The sequence below is a fragment of the Aotus nancymaae genome, unplaced genomic scaffold, assembly GCF_030222135.1.
Source record: "Aotus nancymaae isolate 86718 unplaced genomic scaffold, 86718_ANA_hifiasm-v0.15.2.pri h1tg000064l_0, whole genome shotgun sequence".
Taxonomy (NCBI): domain Eukaryota; kingdom Metazoa; phylum Chordata; class Mammalia; order Primates; family Aotidae; genus Aotus; species Aotus nancymaae.
In genome coordinates, this window is record NW_026988478.1 from 4358773 (window position 1) to 4377076 (window position 18304).

The window sequence follows — 18304 nt, forward strand, 5'->3', positions numbered from 1 at the left end:
TGGCCACCAGAGAAGTTTTTCTGTTTGTTTTTTAAGAAACAGGGTCTTGCTATATTGCCCAGGCTGGTCTTGAACTCCTGGGTTCAAATGATCCTCCCACCTCAGCCTCCTGAGTAGCTGGAATCCCCCTAGAGGAGGGCTCAAATGAGTTATGTATCAACCAGAAATGGAATCCCTGGCTGTGCTTGCCACTGGATGGCAGATGTTTGTGGCAAGCGAGTCTTCCATGCTATGCAACAATGAACTTCAGAGGGCAACTGAAACCTCCAGTCAATTACACTCCCTGTAGTTGGATATCTGTGAAGCGCAGTCTCATAGCTGCCACACCAATTCAGGCTCAAATCCAGTTCAACAGTATACCAACTGTGCGGCCTTACACAGGATACCCTTCCTGAGATACAGTTGTCTCATCTACAAAATGGGGATAATAGCAGTGCCTGCACATAGGGTCGATATTAGGATAATGTATATATAAAGTGCCTAACACAGAAAAGGCATACGATAAGTGTTCAAGAAGTAGTATTAACATTGTATTTACTATTACTATTGTTATTATTACATCCTTGTAGATTTTATGTACTTCATTAAAATAGTGGACATCATATTCTACATATAATGGGCATTCTGTTCATTTTGCTTAACGTCATATTGTAAGTGTTTTTCCAAGTTATCATTTGCTCTCCATGAACATGTTAAAGCTGCTTTGTATTCTATGTAGTGTACATACCCCAATTTACGTAGCCCTTCTCTAATCATCAGACCTTTAAAAAAACAAGTTCTTGCTACTTAAAACAATTATGTGGTGGACATTTTTACATAAAATAATTGTTTTCCTTGTATTTGGGATTTTTCCTCAAGGTTCCAGAAAAGGATTACTAGGTTAGAGAGTGTGGATAGGCTACAGAGTATTAACATTTTGTTTTTGAGACAGGGTCTTGCTCTGTGGCCCAGGCGGGAGTACAGTGGTGCAATCATGGCTCACTGCCTCAGCCTCCCAAGTAGCTGGGACTATAGGCATGCACCACCACACCTGGCAAACTTTTAAATTTTTTGTAGACATGGGGTTTCACTATGTTGCCTAGGCTGGTCTCGAACTCCTAGCCTCAGGCAATCCTCTTGCTTTGCCCTCCCAAAGTGCTGGGATTACAGGCACGAGTCATCACACCCCACTGCGAGTATGAACATTTTTAAGGTTCCTGACCCAGGTTACCAAGCTTGCTCTTCAGAAAAATGGGGCCAGCTTATATTCCAGCCAGCAGCATATGAGAGTGCTCACTTCACTGTCCCCTTATCCAGCAGGGGGTATCATTTTTGATATTTTTAAATATTTGCTAACCAAAAAGGCAAAAAAGCATCTACTTATTTGTTCGTTACCTTTTTTTTTTTTTTTTTTGAGACAGTGTCTTGCTCTGTCACCTAGGTTGGAAGGCTGGAGTGCAGTGGTGTGATTCAGGCTCATTGCAAACTCCACCCCCACAGGCTCAAGCGATCCTCCCACCTCAGCCTCCAAAGTAGCTGGGACCACAGGCACACACCACTATGTGTGACTTTATTTATTTATTTTGTATTTTTGATAGAGATAGGGTCTTGCCATGTTGCACAGGATGATCTCGAACTCCTGAGCTCAAGCAATCCATTGGCCTCAGCCTCCCAAACTACTGGGATTACAAGCATGAGCCACCACACCAAGCCTGTTCTGTCACTTTCAAGTACAGTTTTTTTCAAATGTTTGTGTGCAGTTACTATGATATACAAAATCAATTGTTTTGTGAATTGTCTGTGCACATTCATCTATTGTCACTTTTTCAATTAATTTATATAATTTAAAAATAATAGACCAGGCACAGTGGCTGTAATCCCAGTACTTTGGGAGGCTGAGGTGGTTGGATCACCTGAGGTTGGGAGTTCGAGACCAGCCTGGCCAACATGGTGAAACCCCATCTCTACCAAAAATACAAAAATTAGCTGGGTGTGGTGGCACATACCTGTAATCCCAGCTACTTAGAAGGCTGAGGCATAGGAATTGCTTGCACCCTGGAGGCAGAGGCTGCAGTGAGCCAAGTTCATGCCACTGCACTCCAGCCTGGGCGACAGAGTGAGACTCCATCTCAAAAATAAATTAATAATAATAACAAAAATTTCCTGAGATGCTTCTCATTATTTTGCCTTTTAAGGTTTTTTTTTTAGTGTATAAGAAGGGAAGTATTTTGTTGGTCATATCTATTAGACATTTCTTCTGTAATTTCTTTTGTCTCTTTTAACCTTAGAAAGTCCATCCCAGGGCCGGGCGCGGTGGCTCATGCCTGTAATCCCAGCACTTTGGGAGGCCGAGGCGGGTGGATCACGAGGTCAAGAGATCGAGACTATCCTGGTCAACATGGTGAAACCCCGTCTCTACTAATACAAAAAATTAGCTGGGCACGGTGGCGCGTGCCTGTAATCCCAGTTACTCGGGAGGCTGAGGCAGGAGAATTGCCTGAACCCAGGAGGCGGAGGTTGCGGTGAGCCGAGATCGCGCCATTGCACTCCAGCCTGGGTAACAAGAACGAAACTCCGTCTCGGAAAAAAAAAAAAGCCCATCCCCCCCAATAGAAGACAAACCTTTTTTAATAGATGATTCAAAGTGAAAACACAACTGAGCTACACAGATAATTTTTAAAAATTTTCTGAGTAGAGCCCAATCTAACGATCATCTACAGCAATGCCCTTCTCCAGAACTGATTTTCCTCCTCTTTTTGTGTTCCAGGGCCCAGATATTCACTATTAAGTGTCCAGGAAGGCTCTTTCTTGTGTAAAGGTGCTTCTGAGGACTTCCAGAGTTACAATGGAGGAGGAATCCGGGGAGGAACTGGGGTTGGACAGGTCTACTCCCAAGGATTTCCACTTTTACCACATGGACCTGTATGACTCTGAAGACAGACCGCAGCTCTTTCCAGAAGAGAACCCTAGGATGAGGAAAGAAGTAGTCCAAGATGAAACGGCCAATGAGTCAACAGGAGCAGGGGATGGTAAGGCTCAAAGCGACCTTCGAGAGGAAGTGGAGGAACTTGTCCACTTATACGGACTTGAAGATGACCACGAGTTAGGGGATGAGTTTGTTGATGAAAACATGCCCAAAATGGGAGTTTCAGAATATCCTCCTTATGGGATGAAGAGGAGAGACCCAGCCAGGGAGCAGAGAGACTGGAGACTTAGTGGAGAGGCAGCGGAGGCCGAGGACCTGGGCTTCGGAGGGTGGGGCTCAGCAGGCCAGTGCCAGGACTTGCGGGAAGTCTATAGGTACACACACGGCCGTGCCAGCGAGGAGTATGAATGCTACGTCATCCCCGAGGAAGAAGATGAAGAAGAAGCTGCTGATGTCTTCTGTGTCACTTGTAAAACTCCAATAAGAGCTTTTCAAAAGGTTTTTGATGAACATAAGGAGCATGAAGTGATTCCACTCAGTGAAGCACTGGAAAGTGCCAAGGTAAATAGGTCTCCTTGGTTCTTCTCTGTCTTGATACTGTGTTTGTATCTCAAGTACATTTTCAGGGAATACATCTAAGATGCCCTCTACAAGAGCGAGACAAGACGTAACATTAATATCTTCTTTGTGATCCTCTGTTGAATAGGATGAAATTCACAAAAACATGTACAAATTGGAAAAACAGATAATCGATATGGAAAACTTTGCAAATCACTTGGAGGAGGTTTTCATCACTGTGGAGGTAAGAGCATACTTGAAGACATCATCAGACTCACAATGCTTCCATCAGTGGCTAGGTCAAGCAGCTGTTTCTGATATGAGTTCCAGAATCTGTTTCCTTAAAATGTGAGGAGTCACCTCTGCCCCTCTCCCCTCCCCATTTTTGTCGACCTCCCATAGCACCTGGGTGTGGATGTCATGGAACTGATTACCTGTCAGCATTCCCTACTGAACTATAAGCTCCTGGTGTGGAGGCTGGGTTTTCTGTCGAAATATCCCTAGTCCTACTACATAGCATGTTTCAGAGCAGGCATTTTATACATGTTTGTTGCATGAGTAAATAAGGCAGAAATTTCCCAATCACAATCCCTCTCCTTCACTGGCTTCATTTTCTCCTAATCCCCCTTTACCCAAATCACTAATTTTATGTGGTTTAGACCCTTATCCTAATTCTTTTTTTAATGTATATTGTTTTCATCATTCAACTTGATAGATCCTTATTCTAACAAAGATGACTTCACGGTGGCATCTTCAGTGAAGTCTCTCATTTGAGCCCGGGTGGTGAAGAGGGGATATCTTTTCTTTTGCCCTTGTCTTTTTTGGTTTGTTTATTTGTTCTGGACCTCTTTTTTGGGGTAGAAGGTCTTACTGAGAATCCCTGGGGTGCTCCCTGGTGCACTGACTGAGAAACCAGAAACAGTGGAGTTCCATGTTATTTCCTTGGTTTTGGGAGCTGTTAATTTTAGGCTTTTAGAGGTACCTATAATGTTGACTACATAAAGTCAGGTGTAGACTGTCAAACACTTTGTTGTTGTTTTAGGAGGCAAAATACTTACTTCTACCAATGATTGCTACTCTAACAAAGGAATATTTTTAGCTCTGCATGCATTTAAAAAATAAATTTATGGCCAGGCACAGTGGCTTATGTCTGTAATCCCAGCACTTTGGGAGGCCAAGCGGGTGGATCACCTGAGGTCAGGAGTTCAAGACCAGCCTGGCCAACATGGTAAAACCCCGTCTCTACTAATAATAAAAAATTAGCTGGGCATGATGGCACATGCCTGTAGTCCCAGTTACTTAGGAGACTGAGGCAGGAGAATCACTGGAAACTGGGAGGTGGAGGTTGCAGTGAGCTGAGACCACGCCACTGTACTCCAGCCTGGGTGACAGAGAGAGACTCCATCTTAAATAAATAAATTTATTTATGTGTTGCCTTTGTCTAGTTAGCAATTTCCAGACTTTCCTGAGAGATCAGTAAAAGCTTAGAATTCTAGGACTGAAAAGGAGTTTTTATCCTTTGACGGCCCCTCTCCCTCCCAATCTTGACATGGGGAAGAATGTGAGCCTTGATCCAGATGCCAACATGACTGAGATAGAAGGTGTGGCTCTGTAACTTCCGCCCACTAGTCATATTGGCCCCTAGAGCTACACAGAATAAGACTAGTCCCTCTTTCATGGGTCAGCCTTGACAAGGCATTGCAAGATACCCATCCTGTTTTTGATAAGTGTTCTTTTCCTATTTCTTGTAAGATTATTAAGTTTCCATGCCTGCCATCAAACATGCCACAGTCCCCTGTTGTGACCTAGTAGATACATGGTACACCATTATCAGCACGCCAGAGCTCAACCCAACCCCTCAAGTGAGGTCAACCAGGACTGAGGAGCTCAGGACTTGCCCTCTCTCTTCTCTTCATGCAATGCTCTACTTCTATTAATGTAGCCTCGGATGGTACCAACAGGAGCATTTCATGTGAATCAGCTAAGCCCCAGAACCATTTCCCATGAAGCTAGACCTTTTCCACCCCCAATATTAAGGAGAGCTATTACATTAATCCCCCATGGAAGACACAGAGAAGGGGGCAAACCCTTCCACTGCCAAGTATAGGGTGGTGGTAGAAGCGGGTAAGTGTACCACATCTAAGACAAAACTTCTTACACTGGCCGGCACGGTGGCTCATGTCTGTAATTTCAGCACTTTGGGAGGCCAAAGTGGGTGGATCACTTGAGGTCAAGAGTTCAAGACCAGCCTGGCCAACATGGCAAAACTCTGTCTCTACTAAAAATACAAAAAAGTTAGCTGAGCATGGTGGTGGGCGCCTGTAATCCCAGGTTCTTGGGAGGCTGAGGCAGGAGAATCGCTTGAACCCAAGAGGCAGAGGTTACAGTGAGCTGCGGTCGCTCCACTGCACTCCAGCCTGAGTGACAAAATGAGGCTCCATCATAAACAAACAAACAAAAAAACAACAAAAACTTCTTACACTCTGCTCTGCCAGCTTCCTCTCAGATCAAAGTCCCTTCATCCTCAGTGAGGACCCTGTGGGCCATCCTTTCATACTCAACACTGGGAAGTTCATCTGTTGCCTTTCTTTCTCTTCCACCACTCTGAGCAAGTCCTATGCACATAGCAGGTGTTCAGTAATTACTCTCTGAATGAATGATAAGATCCTCTTCCTTGGAAATGTCCCCATCATCTGATGAGGATGACATCCATCAGAACTTGCAGAGCTCTGGGGACAGTATAACTAATATATACTCTATTAATATTTCGCATCCACTGTGCTCCTGGATTAATATTGTCAGAACCCTCCCTCTGCTCTCCTGCATCTTCTCAATTATTAGGCAGTGCTGCCTGGCTGCAACCCTTGTTCCCCCTTTGCCTTTATCTCCCCTGGTTGATATGATCTTAGTTGATTTAATCTTGGTGTTTGTATGATCCAAGCACCAAGGAGTGAAGAGAAGCCTCATGAGATGTTAAGAGCTCAGGAGGGAATAGTAGATGGGAATCTCTCAGGGAAAATATTTCCGCATTAAGGTCCGATATTGGGCAGAGTCATCACTGATAATCTCCCTGATCAGTTATCGTGGTGACAGAAGGTAAATGAACTGGAGGTGGATTGCAAAATGCTGCCAGGAGAGAAAGCAGTGCTTTTGTTTAGATTATTCCTGGGGATCTAGGCTGGAGACGCCTGTGTTCTAGCACCTCCAGCTTTCATTCCAACATCCTGACAAGAGATGAGAGGACAAAGTAGAGGGACTAAAATAATTCTGGTAGGTACACATTTATCTAATGACTCTAATCAGGCTGGGCGTGATGGCTCACACCTGTAATCGCAACACTTTGGGAGGCTGAGGTGGGTGGATCATTTGAGGTCAGGAGTTCAAGACCAGCCTAGCCAATATGGTGAAACCCCGTTTCTACTAAAAATACAAAAATTAGCCAGGTGTGGTGACACGAATCTGTAATCCCAGCTACTTAGGAGCCTGAGGCAGGAGAATCACTTTAACCTGGAACACGGAGGTTGCAGTGAGCTGAGATTGCACCACTGCACTCCAGCCTGGGTGACACAGTGAGACTCTGTCTCAAAAAAAAAAAAAAAACGACTAATCAATGCACCACATGTACTGAAATGATGACTGAGTTCAATTGTCTTGCAGGAGAATTTTGGAAAACAAGAACAAAACTTTGAGTCACATTACAACGAGATCTTGGAAACACTTGCTCAAAAATATGAAGAAAAAATACAAGCTCTAGGGGAGAAAAAGAAAGAGAGGCTGGAAGCCTTATATGGACAACTGGTCAGCTGTGGAGAAAACCTAGATACCTGCAAAGAACTGATGGAAACAATAGAAGAGATGTGTCACGAGGAGAAGGTGGATTTCATAAAGGTCAGTCATGAAATGAAATGAAATGAACATAAGAGAGGGAATTACAAACAGAAACGACAGTTTCAGTTACCTCAGTTATGGCTGAGGTAAGCTAGGTTGTCCTCGCTCCTCCTGGAGGCACTGGAATCGACTTTTATGGCCAGCATCCCTTTGATTCCACTGGGTGATCATGACAGGGAGGCTGTGACCCAGTCTCTCTGCATGGCCACACGAGTAGCCAGGGAGACTCACAGCAGCAGACTCTCTCCCTCCCCCACCGCGGAGGCAGCACCAGTCTTTGCTCCTCTGTTCTGGTCACCTGGATACCTGTCCCCTCATCCTGGAGCTGAGCTGAGCAAAAGCCGTGCTCTGAGAGTTTTCCGGCCCCCTCTTGGAGATGGCCTCTTGGAGCTCTGGGGAGAAAGTTGTCAAGGCTGAAAAGGTACTTTAAATTTCCCAGTTACAAGTGTAGCAATAAAAAAAAAAGGCTTACTTCACAAACTCAGATACGCAAAAAAAAAAAAAAAAAAAAAAAAAAAAATCCGTTGCCTAATTTTCTTGAAATCAAATTAAATCTGACCCAACCCCCTACGAGGCTGGGCTGTGGGAAATTCAATCTCAGTCAGAGCCGGGGTCCCGTTTCTTCACAAGGTCCCACAGGAGTACGGGGAAGATGTGGTGTCCAGGGCATGGGGAGGGGCCTTTAGCCTCCAGAGCTTCCTGGTTGCCAAGTATGGCCCCCACATTTTCCAAGCACACAGTCACCCCTCAAAGTCCAACCGTGCCTCCTTCCTGCTGCGCTTAGGGTGAGAGACCCGTGAATGAAGCTGGAGAGCAATTTGTCAGGCGCTCCAAGAACCATCAATGGTCATACCTTTCCAACTAGTGGGCACACCATACGCAAAACGTGGAGAAAGTGATAAACACGAAGGTGGGCTTCTCACTGTTACGTATGATGGTGAAAAACTGGAAACGACAAAACGTCCAACGATAGAGGAATCGTTAAGTAAATGATGGAGTTTCCATTCATTCACTGTTCATAGTCAACTGTACAAGTGTTCAAGCTGATGGCCCAAAAGACTATTCTTAACATGGAAAGTGCTTACACAGTGTGGATTTTTTGCTGTTGTTTTCTCTTTGAGACAGGGTCTCACTCTGTTGCTTGGGCTGGTGGACAGTGGTGTGATCATAGCTTACTGAAGCCTCCTGGGCTCAGATGATCCTCCTGCCTCAGCCTCCCAAGGAGCTGGGACCACAGGTGCATGCCAAAGTTGATGGGGAAAAGCAGTGCTGTGGTATGGAAGAAAATGCACAGACATAAGGGTGGTTTTGTTAGGGTATGGGACACAGCTGGGCTTTTTTACTTTTTCCTAATATTTAAGTTTTCTTCTATGTTTATGTTATATATATTGTACATATGTTATATATAGTAATATCAATTGTTATATATATCATCTTATATATGTAGGATGTAACAATATATATTATTATATATATATAGTTATAGCTATCTATATATTTATTACAATATGTTGGTAAAAGAAATTTATTTCCAAAATCAACTTCATATTTTCTCCTTTTCCTTTTTAGGATGCAGTGGCTATGGCTGACAGGTAATACATTTGTTCTAATATGTATTTCCTTTTTCTGTTTTTTTCAACTTTAGATATCCAAATAGACTCTGTTCCATTTGGTTATGCGCTTCCAGCTTCAGCCTTTGTGTCAATCCTGAGTAAACTAGCACTAGCTTTGGAATGATGGCGTGCAGTCACTAGGAGCATCTAGTATTGAATCTCAGGATCTCAGGCCTAGCAGGGGGCATGCATGGTGAGGCTCAGTCAGCAAGCCTGTGGGCAGCCCTCCTCCACAAGCCTCTCATTTCACCAGGAAGAACCGAGATCTGCAGAGTATCCCCAACATCCCCCACTATGTCTGGCTGGGCCCAGACTATGCAGTTGCAGAAAGCATGCACATTTTAGAGTCAGACAGACAGGAGTTCATATCCTGCTACACTCATGACCTTGGCAAATCCAATCAGTCTAGGACTCATGTTATCTACAAATAAGGATAGTTTTGAGAATCAAACAAGATAATGTCCATAAAGCAACATGAACATATAAGTTTAATAATGTAAGGGTTAAGTGCAGGGATTTTGGCAAAGATGGACCTGGTTTCAATTTTTTTTTTTTTTTTTTTTGAGATGGAGTTTCGTTCTTGTTGCCCAGGCTGGAGTGCAATGGTGTGGTCTCAGCTCACTGCAACCTCTGCCTCCCAGGTTCAAGCAATTCTCCTGCCTCAGTCTCTGAACAAGCTGGGATTACAGGTGCCCACCACTATGCCTGGCTAATTTTTTTGTATGTTTAGTAGAGATGGGGTTAAACCATGTTGGCCAGGCTGGTCTTGAACTCCTGATCTTAAGTGATCTGCCTGCCTCAGCCTCCCAAAGTGCTGGGATTACAGGTGTGAGCCACCGCTCCCAGCCCTGGTTTCAAATTCTGCCTCTGCCATTTACAAACCTTGTGACTGCCAGGAAGCAGGTACAAGGAGCCCCCGAGTCCCATGATCAGCAACTTGAGGGATTTGACCATGTAGGAGGAAGCCCTGGGAGTCTGCACCCTCAGTACATCTTGGGCCTGGAGTGACTTGAGAGTGGGAACTCCCAGGTTAGCACCTAAGAGATCTTCCAGAGGGTGTGGTTCTGGATCTTGGTGGATCGCCTCTGACATGGCCTTACCCTTCCTCCTCTCCCTCAAAGGCACAAATCAATCCCACCCATCCCCATTGATGACCCCTAGGTCAGTCTCCAAAGAAGATGGTAGATGGCAGCCAGCAGCTGTAAAACGAACTAAATACAAGTTCCGCAAAGAGGTCCTCTTCATTCATGACTAGTGACTCAGTACTATAGATAGACCCGAAGGAGAATGCCCCTCCATTCTTGTCAGCGTGTCTTTTTACACCAACAGACTCGGGAAATTCCTGAAAACAAAAACGGACGTGGAAATCTCCGCACAGCCTGACTTTGAAGACCAGACCTTGGATTTCTCTGATGTGGAGCAGCTGATGGACTCCATTAACACCATTCCAGGTGCGTGTCTCACCTGTGTGTGTACTTCACGGCAGGCTCAGACTACAGAGCACTTTTCTTTCTTGTGATGAAAACACTTAACATGAGATCTATCCTCTTAACAAATATTAAGGTGCACAATACAATGTTGTTAAGTATAGGTACTGTGTTGTACAGCACACCTCTAGAACTTACTCATCTTGTATAACTAATCTTTGTATCCACTGAGCAACAATTCCCCATTTCCCCTCCCCCAAGCCCCTGGCAACCACCATTTCATTCTCGGCTTCTAAGAGTTTGACTATTTTATATACCACATGTGAGTAGAATCATGCAGTATCTGTCCCTCTGTGACTGGCTAAAATCACTCAGCTTAATGTCATCAAGTTTCATCCATGTTGTCACAAATGGTAAAACTTCCTTCATTGTTAAGGCTGAATAATATTCCATATGTATACACACACACACACACACACACACACACACACACACACCACTTTTTAAAACCCACCATCTATTGATGGACACTGAGGTTGTTTCCATGTCTTGGTTATTATAATGCTGCAATGAACATGGGACACAGGTATATTGGAGATCTTGATTTCAATTCTGGTGAATACATACCCCGAAGTGGTATTACTAGATTATATGATAGTTCTGCACAGAAGAAGACTGAAATCATATCAAGTATTTTTTATTGTTATTATCATTACTATTTTGAGATAGGGTTTTGCTCTGTTGCCCAATCTGGAATACAGTGGTGTGATCATGGCTTACTGCAAACTCCAACTCCTGGGCTCAAGCAATCCTCCCACCTCAGCCTCCCAAGTAGCTAGGACTAGAGGCACATGCCACTATATCCAGCCAATTTGTTCAATTTTTTTGTAAAGATGGGGTCTCACTATGTTGCCCAGGCTGTTCTTTAACTCTTGGTGTCAAGTAATCCTTCTGCTTAAGCCTCCCAAAATGCTGGGATTACATGCCTGAGTCACTGTGCCTGACCTCAAGTATTTTTGTAACCACAATGGCATGAAACTGGAAATCAACAACAAGAAAAAATTGGAAAATTCACAGATATGTGGAAATTACACAACACACTCCCGAGCAATCAACGGGCCAAAGAAGAAATCAAAAGGAAGGTAAAAAAAATCTTGAGATTAATGAAAATGAAACGCAACATACCAAAATTTATGGGATGCAGCAAAAGCAGTACAAGGGAAATGTATAGCAATAAGCGCCTACATTAAGAAAGAAGAAAGATCTCAAATAAACAACCTAACTTTACACCTCTAGGTACTAGAAAAAGAACAAGCTAAGCCCAAATTTAGCAGAAGAAAGGACATAATAAAGATTAGAGCAAACATTATAAGAAATGTCATATATGACATCCCACAGCTAACATCATACTCAATGGTAAAAAGTTGAAAGCTTTCCCTCTAAGATCAGGAACAAGACAAAGATGCCCACTCTCACCATCCCAGTTCAATGTAGTGCTAGAAAATCTTGCGAGAGCAATTAGGCAAGAGAAAGACAGAAAGGCATCCAAGTTGAAAAGGAAAAAGGGGGCAAGCATGGCGGCTCACACCTGTAATCTCAGCACTTCGGAAGGCTGAGGTGGGCACATCACAAGGTCAAGATTGAGACCATTCTGGCACACGTGGTGAAACTCTGTCTCTACCAAAAATACAAAAATTAGCTGGGAGTGGTGGTGCGTACCTGTAATCCCAGCTACTCGGGAAGCTGAGGCAGGAGAATGGCTTGAACCCAGGAGGCGGAGATTGCAGTGAGCCAAGATTGCACCACTGCACTCCAGCCTGGTGACCGAGCAAGACTCTGTCTCAAAAAAAAAAAAAAAAAAAGATTTAGAAACAAGTATTTTTTTTTCTCCTAACTTCCTATTTTTGTCTTTATGGCTCGTAAGTGAAAACAGAGGCTGACCTCTCTAAGTACCTACCCTCACTCTCCAGGTTGCCAACATCTGACGTTAGTCTTGAAATATTTTCTGTTTATAGCCTGTACAGCTTCCTAAACACCTACCTTCCTGTCTAATTTATAGCAAACAAGAAGCTCAAATTTTATCTCCTTAAACGTATTTATGTTCCTCGTGGGTGTCTGTTTTTAGCATAGTGGTTAAGAGATGGGCTTTGGAATTCTATGGACCTAGTGAGAATCCCAACTCTGCCACTTCCTAGCAGTGTGACTCTGGACGACTCACCTAACTTCTCTGAGTCTTGGTTTCTTAATGTGTAAAAATGGACATTATAATACCTCATAGGAATATGGTGAGAATTAAGTGAGATAACTTATGTACAACATAGTACATGGTGCCAAGTAACTCTTTAAAGTATTATTGTGGGCCAGGCGTGCTGGCTCATGCCAGTAATCCCAGCACTTCGGGAGGCTGAGGTGGGCAGACTGCTTGAGCCCAGGAGTTTCAGTCCAGCCTATGCAACATAGCAAGACCCTGTCACCACACACACACAAAATCTTAAATCTTAAAAATCTACAGGTGCATGCTGGTGTGGCAGCATGCACCTGTAGTCCCAGCTACTTGGGAGACTGAGGTGGAAGGATTGCTTGATCCCAAGGGAGACTGAGGTGGGAGAATTGCTTGAGCCCAAGAGTTTGAGGCTGCAGTGAGCTATGATTATTCCATTGCACTCCAGCCTGGGTGACAGAGTGATAACCTGTCTCAAAAAAAAAGAAAAGAAAAGAAATAAGCCAGGTGCAATGGCTCACACCTGTAATCCCAGAACTTTGGGAGGCCAAGGCAGGCAGATCACAAGATCAGGAGTTCAAGACCAGCCTGACCAACAAGGTGAAACCTCATCTCTACTAAGAATACAAAAAATTAGCTGGGTGTGGTGGTGCGTGCCTGTAATCCCAGCTAGACAGACAGCAATTTGTGGGTCACTTCTACGATAATCTCGATTTTCATCACCTTCTTCATCTACTTTCGGTTTATCAACTTTTGAAGTAACATCTTGTCCATTTTCTTGAGGCTTATTTTTCTTCCAAAATTCAGATTCACACTCAAGTCCTTGTTCTCGTAGTCCAGGGACCAGCTTAAATATAATTTCCTCTAATGTACTGTCCAATCTCAACATTTCTAATGGCTTTGTCTCATGAACTTGGTTGCCACACCTTGGGCAATCATTGCTATCTTCAAAGTGCTGAACACCACAAGTCTTACAGACTGCATGGAGGCATTCCGTCACTGTTGTTGGCTTGATCAGATACCCTTTACAGATATAGCAGGTAATGAAAGGATTAAAATCTTTCACCAAGTGTTTGCTTTGTGTAGCCATTCGTGGCTAGTTAGGACTGGCTTTAGTAGTTCAGGCAAAGAGGAGTCCTAAGTAGATGAAAGTCTGATCCCAGGAGCTGGCGTGGTGTTTCCAGTAGGACGTCCTGAGGCATGAGAACTAGCATCCAGATTTATCCTGAGATCGTTGATCATCACTCCTTTTGGTGGTTGTGCTTTCCCACGTCCAGCGGCCGCCACCGCCACCGCTCCTCACCCGCCAGTGCGCCAGCCTCAGAGTGAAGGAAAGTGAAAGAGAAACAGGACCCGCCACAGCCCAGGCGGTCCCTACCACAAATCTTTAATCATAGATCTTGGGAACCATTCTTAGAATCACTGGGTCAAGGAGAAATTTCACTGGGCTATGAAGTCTACTGGATGGTTCTTTTCATCATCTAGGAATGGTGCTGCTCAGATGATCAGGCTTAGTCATTGGGAACGAAAGGCACTATTGCCCAAATCCGTGCTCGAGAAGCAGTGATATTTTTCTTCACCTTCCTGTGTCCAGGTCTCACATAAACCACCACCTTCCTGCTTGCATCTAGGGCTTCCTGAGGGGTTAAAAGCTCCCAGAACCATCCAACTTCTTACACTGCATCTCCAGGTGAAGCTGTATTTGACAGTGTCTAGCAGGGCATCTGTTGTGCACCCTGGACTTTGTCATTGGGAATATAAGTTCTTTGTCTTCCTCCTCACCTCTGTCACGTTATGGTCTTTCAGCCCCTGACTAGAAAGCAAAGGATGAGCCAAAGCTAAGTCAACTCCTTTAATCTCAGCTGGGCTTTTACATGGGTTGATCAATTTCAACTTTTGAAACTAAGGATGGGATGGAGGAAGGTGCTGCCATGGGAGAATAATTAGGGAAGAAAGGGCCAGGCACAGTGGCTCACACCTATAATTCCAGCACTTTGGGAGGCAGAGGCAGGCAGATCACTTGAGGTCAGGAGTTCGAGACCAGCCTGGCCAACATGGCGAAACCCTGTCTCTACTAAAAATACAAAAATTAGCTGGGTGTAGTGGCATGCAACTGTAGTTCCAGCTACTTTGGAGGCTGAAATATAAGAGTCACTTGAATCCAGGATGTGGAGGCTGCAGCGAGCCAAGATCATGTCACTGCACTCCAGTCTGGGAAACAGAGTGAGACTTTGTCTCAAAGAGAGAGGAAAAAGAAGAATTTTAGAGGAAAAATACCACTTGTTCTTATTCTTGGTTGTGTGTGTGAGATTGTATGGGGTTGGGAGAGATAGAAGTATTCACCTACAGAGAAGAAAAGAATTAACTTAGTAAATGAACTATAAAGAAGTTGGTTCTGAAAAGCACAACTGGGCCACCCCAGTCTTCGCTCACTGTAATGTGGGAGATGGTTCCTGGATGCCCCTTCTCCGCACCATCAATAAAAGCAGATCCTTCTTGCTGAAGGCTTCTTTCTCTCTGCTGAGGCAGCAGCGCTGTGATCCTGGTTGTCCTGACTCTTTAGGTGCCATGGAAGGGCCAGAGGACCCACAGCCTGGAGCAGGACTCACAATCTATTCCCTGGCCTGAATCCCCATCACCTACCCCTGCTCTCTAAGCTCATCTGCACTTGTCAAAGCAAGAATAGATATACTGGTTGTATTTTGCAGACTCATGATTGAGAGGCTCTGTGTTCCCATCCTTGTCTACTCTGGGCTTCCTCTTTCATTCCAAAAGGGTGTGGATTCATTGGGGGGGATCAATGGTCACGGGAAAGGGGCCACTGTCATCCCACACCTCTATTAGAGGCTTTTATTATTTTTTTCTTTTCTTTTCCTAGCTCCTTCTGCTCCAGTCATAAATCCACAAGCCCCTAACTCAGCCACAGGTTCCTCAGTCCGAGTGTGCTGGAGTTTATACTCCGATGACACCGTGGAGAGCTACCAGCTGTCCTACCGGCCAGTGCAGGACAGCTCACCTGGGAAGGACCAAGCAGGTGAGGCTCTGCCAGGAACATGCTCATCTTCATGGGAACGGTTCAGGCCCCGCAGGGGCCTGGGCCCTGTCTTCCTGGCAGTTGGGACGGTGGAGACAGGGTGGGTCTATACATGCCGAGGATGGGATGCAGGCAGGTAGGCAGGCAGAAAGGGCTAGCAAGGCATCCTGGGGCCTGATGGGAGGATGGCGAGGCCAGGCAAAGGGGGATGGAGTGTATCTACAGCCATCGAGTCAGAGTTGTCCCTGAGACCAGTCTCTGGCTGCACCATGTGCAGGAGGGGCCAGGGACACCCCTTGTCAAGGAGGCCCTGCTGGGCTGGCTGGATTCTAACTTGTCCTGGCAGCTGAGGGTCAGATTGGCTCCTCTCACAGGAGCCTTGTGCTGCAGGAGAAACTGGAGGATTCTCCTGCAGACCCCATGATGGGTGAAGGGGCCTGTGCAGCCTACAAGGGCTGCTGCTGACCAGCTCCACATTCCCAGGTGGAGACAGCTCCTGGGATGGCCCCCAGCCTCCACTGTGGGCAGCTCTTGGCCAACGTCCTTTTCCCTGGAAATGGGACTGGCTGGTGTGGGGTTACAGCTGGGGTAGGGCCACACCCTAATCAATAAGCTGTTCTCTTTTAAGGAGGGAGGGTCAGACAGCAGAAGAGCCCCAGCTGAGTATCTGAAGATTTCAAGGGATCAGGGCCAGCCTGACAGCACCTGTCCTGTGCACGTGGGGTCAGAATGGGATTGCTGAAAAGACACTTAGAGATCTCCATTTTATGGATGAGGAAACTGAGACTCAGAGGGAAAGTAGCAGTCTGTGAGGACATAGTGAGTTATGGCGGAATGAGCGTGTGAATCAGGTGTGTAGGCATCCTGCCCCAAGTTCCACTCATTGTACCAGACCATGCAGGTGGAGGGCTGAGTTCCAGAAGCTGAGGATGGTGTTTCTGCCCAGGAAAGAAGGGGAATTCTAGGGAAAAGTAAGAGTAAATTTAAGCGCTGATGAGGGTGAGGGTGGTCAGCACAAGGACTGAAGAGGACAAGGAGCGAGGTGAGGAGCTTTGAAAGGGAGGTTGGAGACTAGCAAGTCAGACTTCATTAACCCCAACTTTTGCCACAAATCAACCCTGCCAGCATCCCCTGCAGATACACAGAAGCCACTGCATTGGGGCTGTGTCATGGCAATTATAAGATCTTTTAAAGTGACCATTTCGCTATAAAGGAACTGATAACTGAAGGTAAATTAAGGAGTTATCACTGCCTTTCAAGATTCTGGGGAAGTCTGGAGTTGTGTCAGTTTTTGCTGCAAAACCAATCCTCCTCTGCACCCCCTACAACTTAGTGGCTTAAAATAACATTTATTATTTCTTATAATTCTATGCATTGACCAAACCAATGCACAGAAATATAAGACCACCCCTACCCAAGGTGGTTCAGAACAGAACGGGGTGGTTGGTCTAGGATGGCCTCACTTACTGTTGCCTCAGGTAGGATGGCCAGGAGGACTTGGGTGGCTGGGGTCTCTCTCCCTGTGGTCTCACATCCTCCAGGAGGCTGGCTTGGCCTTGCTGACATGATAGTGGAAGCATCCCCAGCAGCAAGAGGGCAAGCCCCTGTGCTCCAGCACTTCCCACACCTCTGTTTGCATCATTTGCTACTGCCCCATTGACCAAAGCTAGTCACATAGCTAAGCCCAGTTTCAAGGAGCAGCGAGAAGAAAGAAAGCTCTGAAAGGAAGGAGCAGCAAAGTCATGCTGCAGAGGGAGTGCATACAGAGATGGGAGGAATTTACAGCTAGTTTTGTAATCTACTACAGTGGGAGTAATCTACATAATGAACTTGAGGCCACTTGGCCAGTTTTTAAGGTTGAATTCTTCTCTCTTTTTTTCTCCAGAGTTTACAGTGACCATCAAAGAAACATATTGCTCAGTGACAGACCTTGTGCCAAATACCCAGTATGAATTTTGGGTCACAGCTCACAACAGGGCTGGCCCGAGCCCCTCCAGCGAGCGTGCAGTGTACGTGACAGGTAATGGGCTACTCATTTCCTATAGCAGGGCTTTCATTCAAGGGGACACAGGAGTCATGGGTTTCTATACATGGCAGCAGGCTTGATTTCATTTGGAAGGGTAGGAAGAGCTGTGTATATATTTTTCTTTTATTTAATACACCAAATCTACATGCCTAGTTTGACAGTGACATTTTCTTTTCCTTTTTTTTGGAGACGGAGTTCCACCCAGGCTGTGTGATCTCAGCTCACTGCTACCTCCGCCTCCCAGGTTCAAGTGATTCTCCTGCCTCAGCCTCCCGAGTAGCTGGGATTACAGGCATCTGCCACCACACCCGGCTGAATTTTTTTCTTTTTTTTTTTTTTTTTTAGTAGAGACAGCGTTTCACCATGTTGGCCAGGCCAGTCTCGAACTCCTGACCTCAAGTGATCCGCCTGCCTTGGCCTCCCAAAGTGCTGGGATTACAGGTGTGAGCCACTATGCCCAACTGACAGTGACCTTTTCTGATGGTTGGTCTCAAAATATAAAAAACTCCTATTCTCGGTCACACTCACATTTGAACCTTGCAACCATCTTCTACTCCAGGAACATCTGGAAGGGATTTCCTGGTTTGCTTATTACACTGAATCTCTTTTGTGGGAGGAAGAAGGTGGCTGTG

General features: G+C 45.3%; 2 protein-coding genes across 4 annotated transcripts in view; one reads left to right on the top strand and one right to left on the bottom strand.

The window, feature by feature from the left end:
* Window positions 1–18304, bottom strand: part of WHAMM (WASP homolog associated with actin, golgi membranes and microtubules) — an 87882-nt gene that overhangs the window by 46889 nt on the left and 22689 nt on the right. The gene's annotated exons all lie outside the window — the stretch shown is intronic.
* Window positions 1–18304, top strand: part of FSD2 (fibronectin type III and SPRY domain containing 2) — a 55816-nt gene that overhangs the window by 15729 nt on the left and 21783 nt on the right. For both annotated transcript variants that reach the window (XM_012449266.3, XM_012449258.3), the window contains exons 2-8: window positions 2747–3466; window positions 3612–3707; window positions 7121–7351; window positions 8921–8943; window positions 10294–10415; window positions 15491–15646; window positions 17532–17666. In XM_012449266.3, coding sequence (XP_012304689.2) covers window positions 2825–3466; window positions 3612–3707; window positions 7121–7351; window positions 8921–8943; window positions 10294–10415; window positions 15491–15646; window positions 17532–17666 — 1405 coding nt within the window. In that variant the 5' untranslated portion in view covers window positions 2747–2824. The remainder of the gene's footprint in view (window positions 1–2746; window positions 3467–3611; window positions 3708–7120; window positions 7352–8920; window positions 8944–10293; window positions 10416–15490; window positions 15647–17531; window positions 17667–18304) is intronic.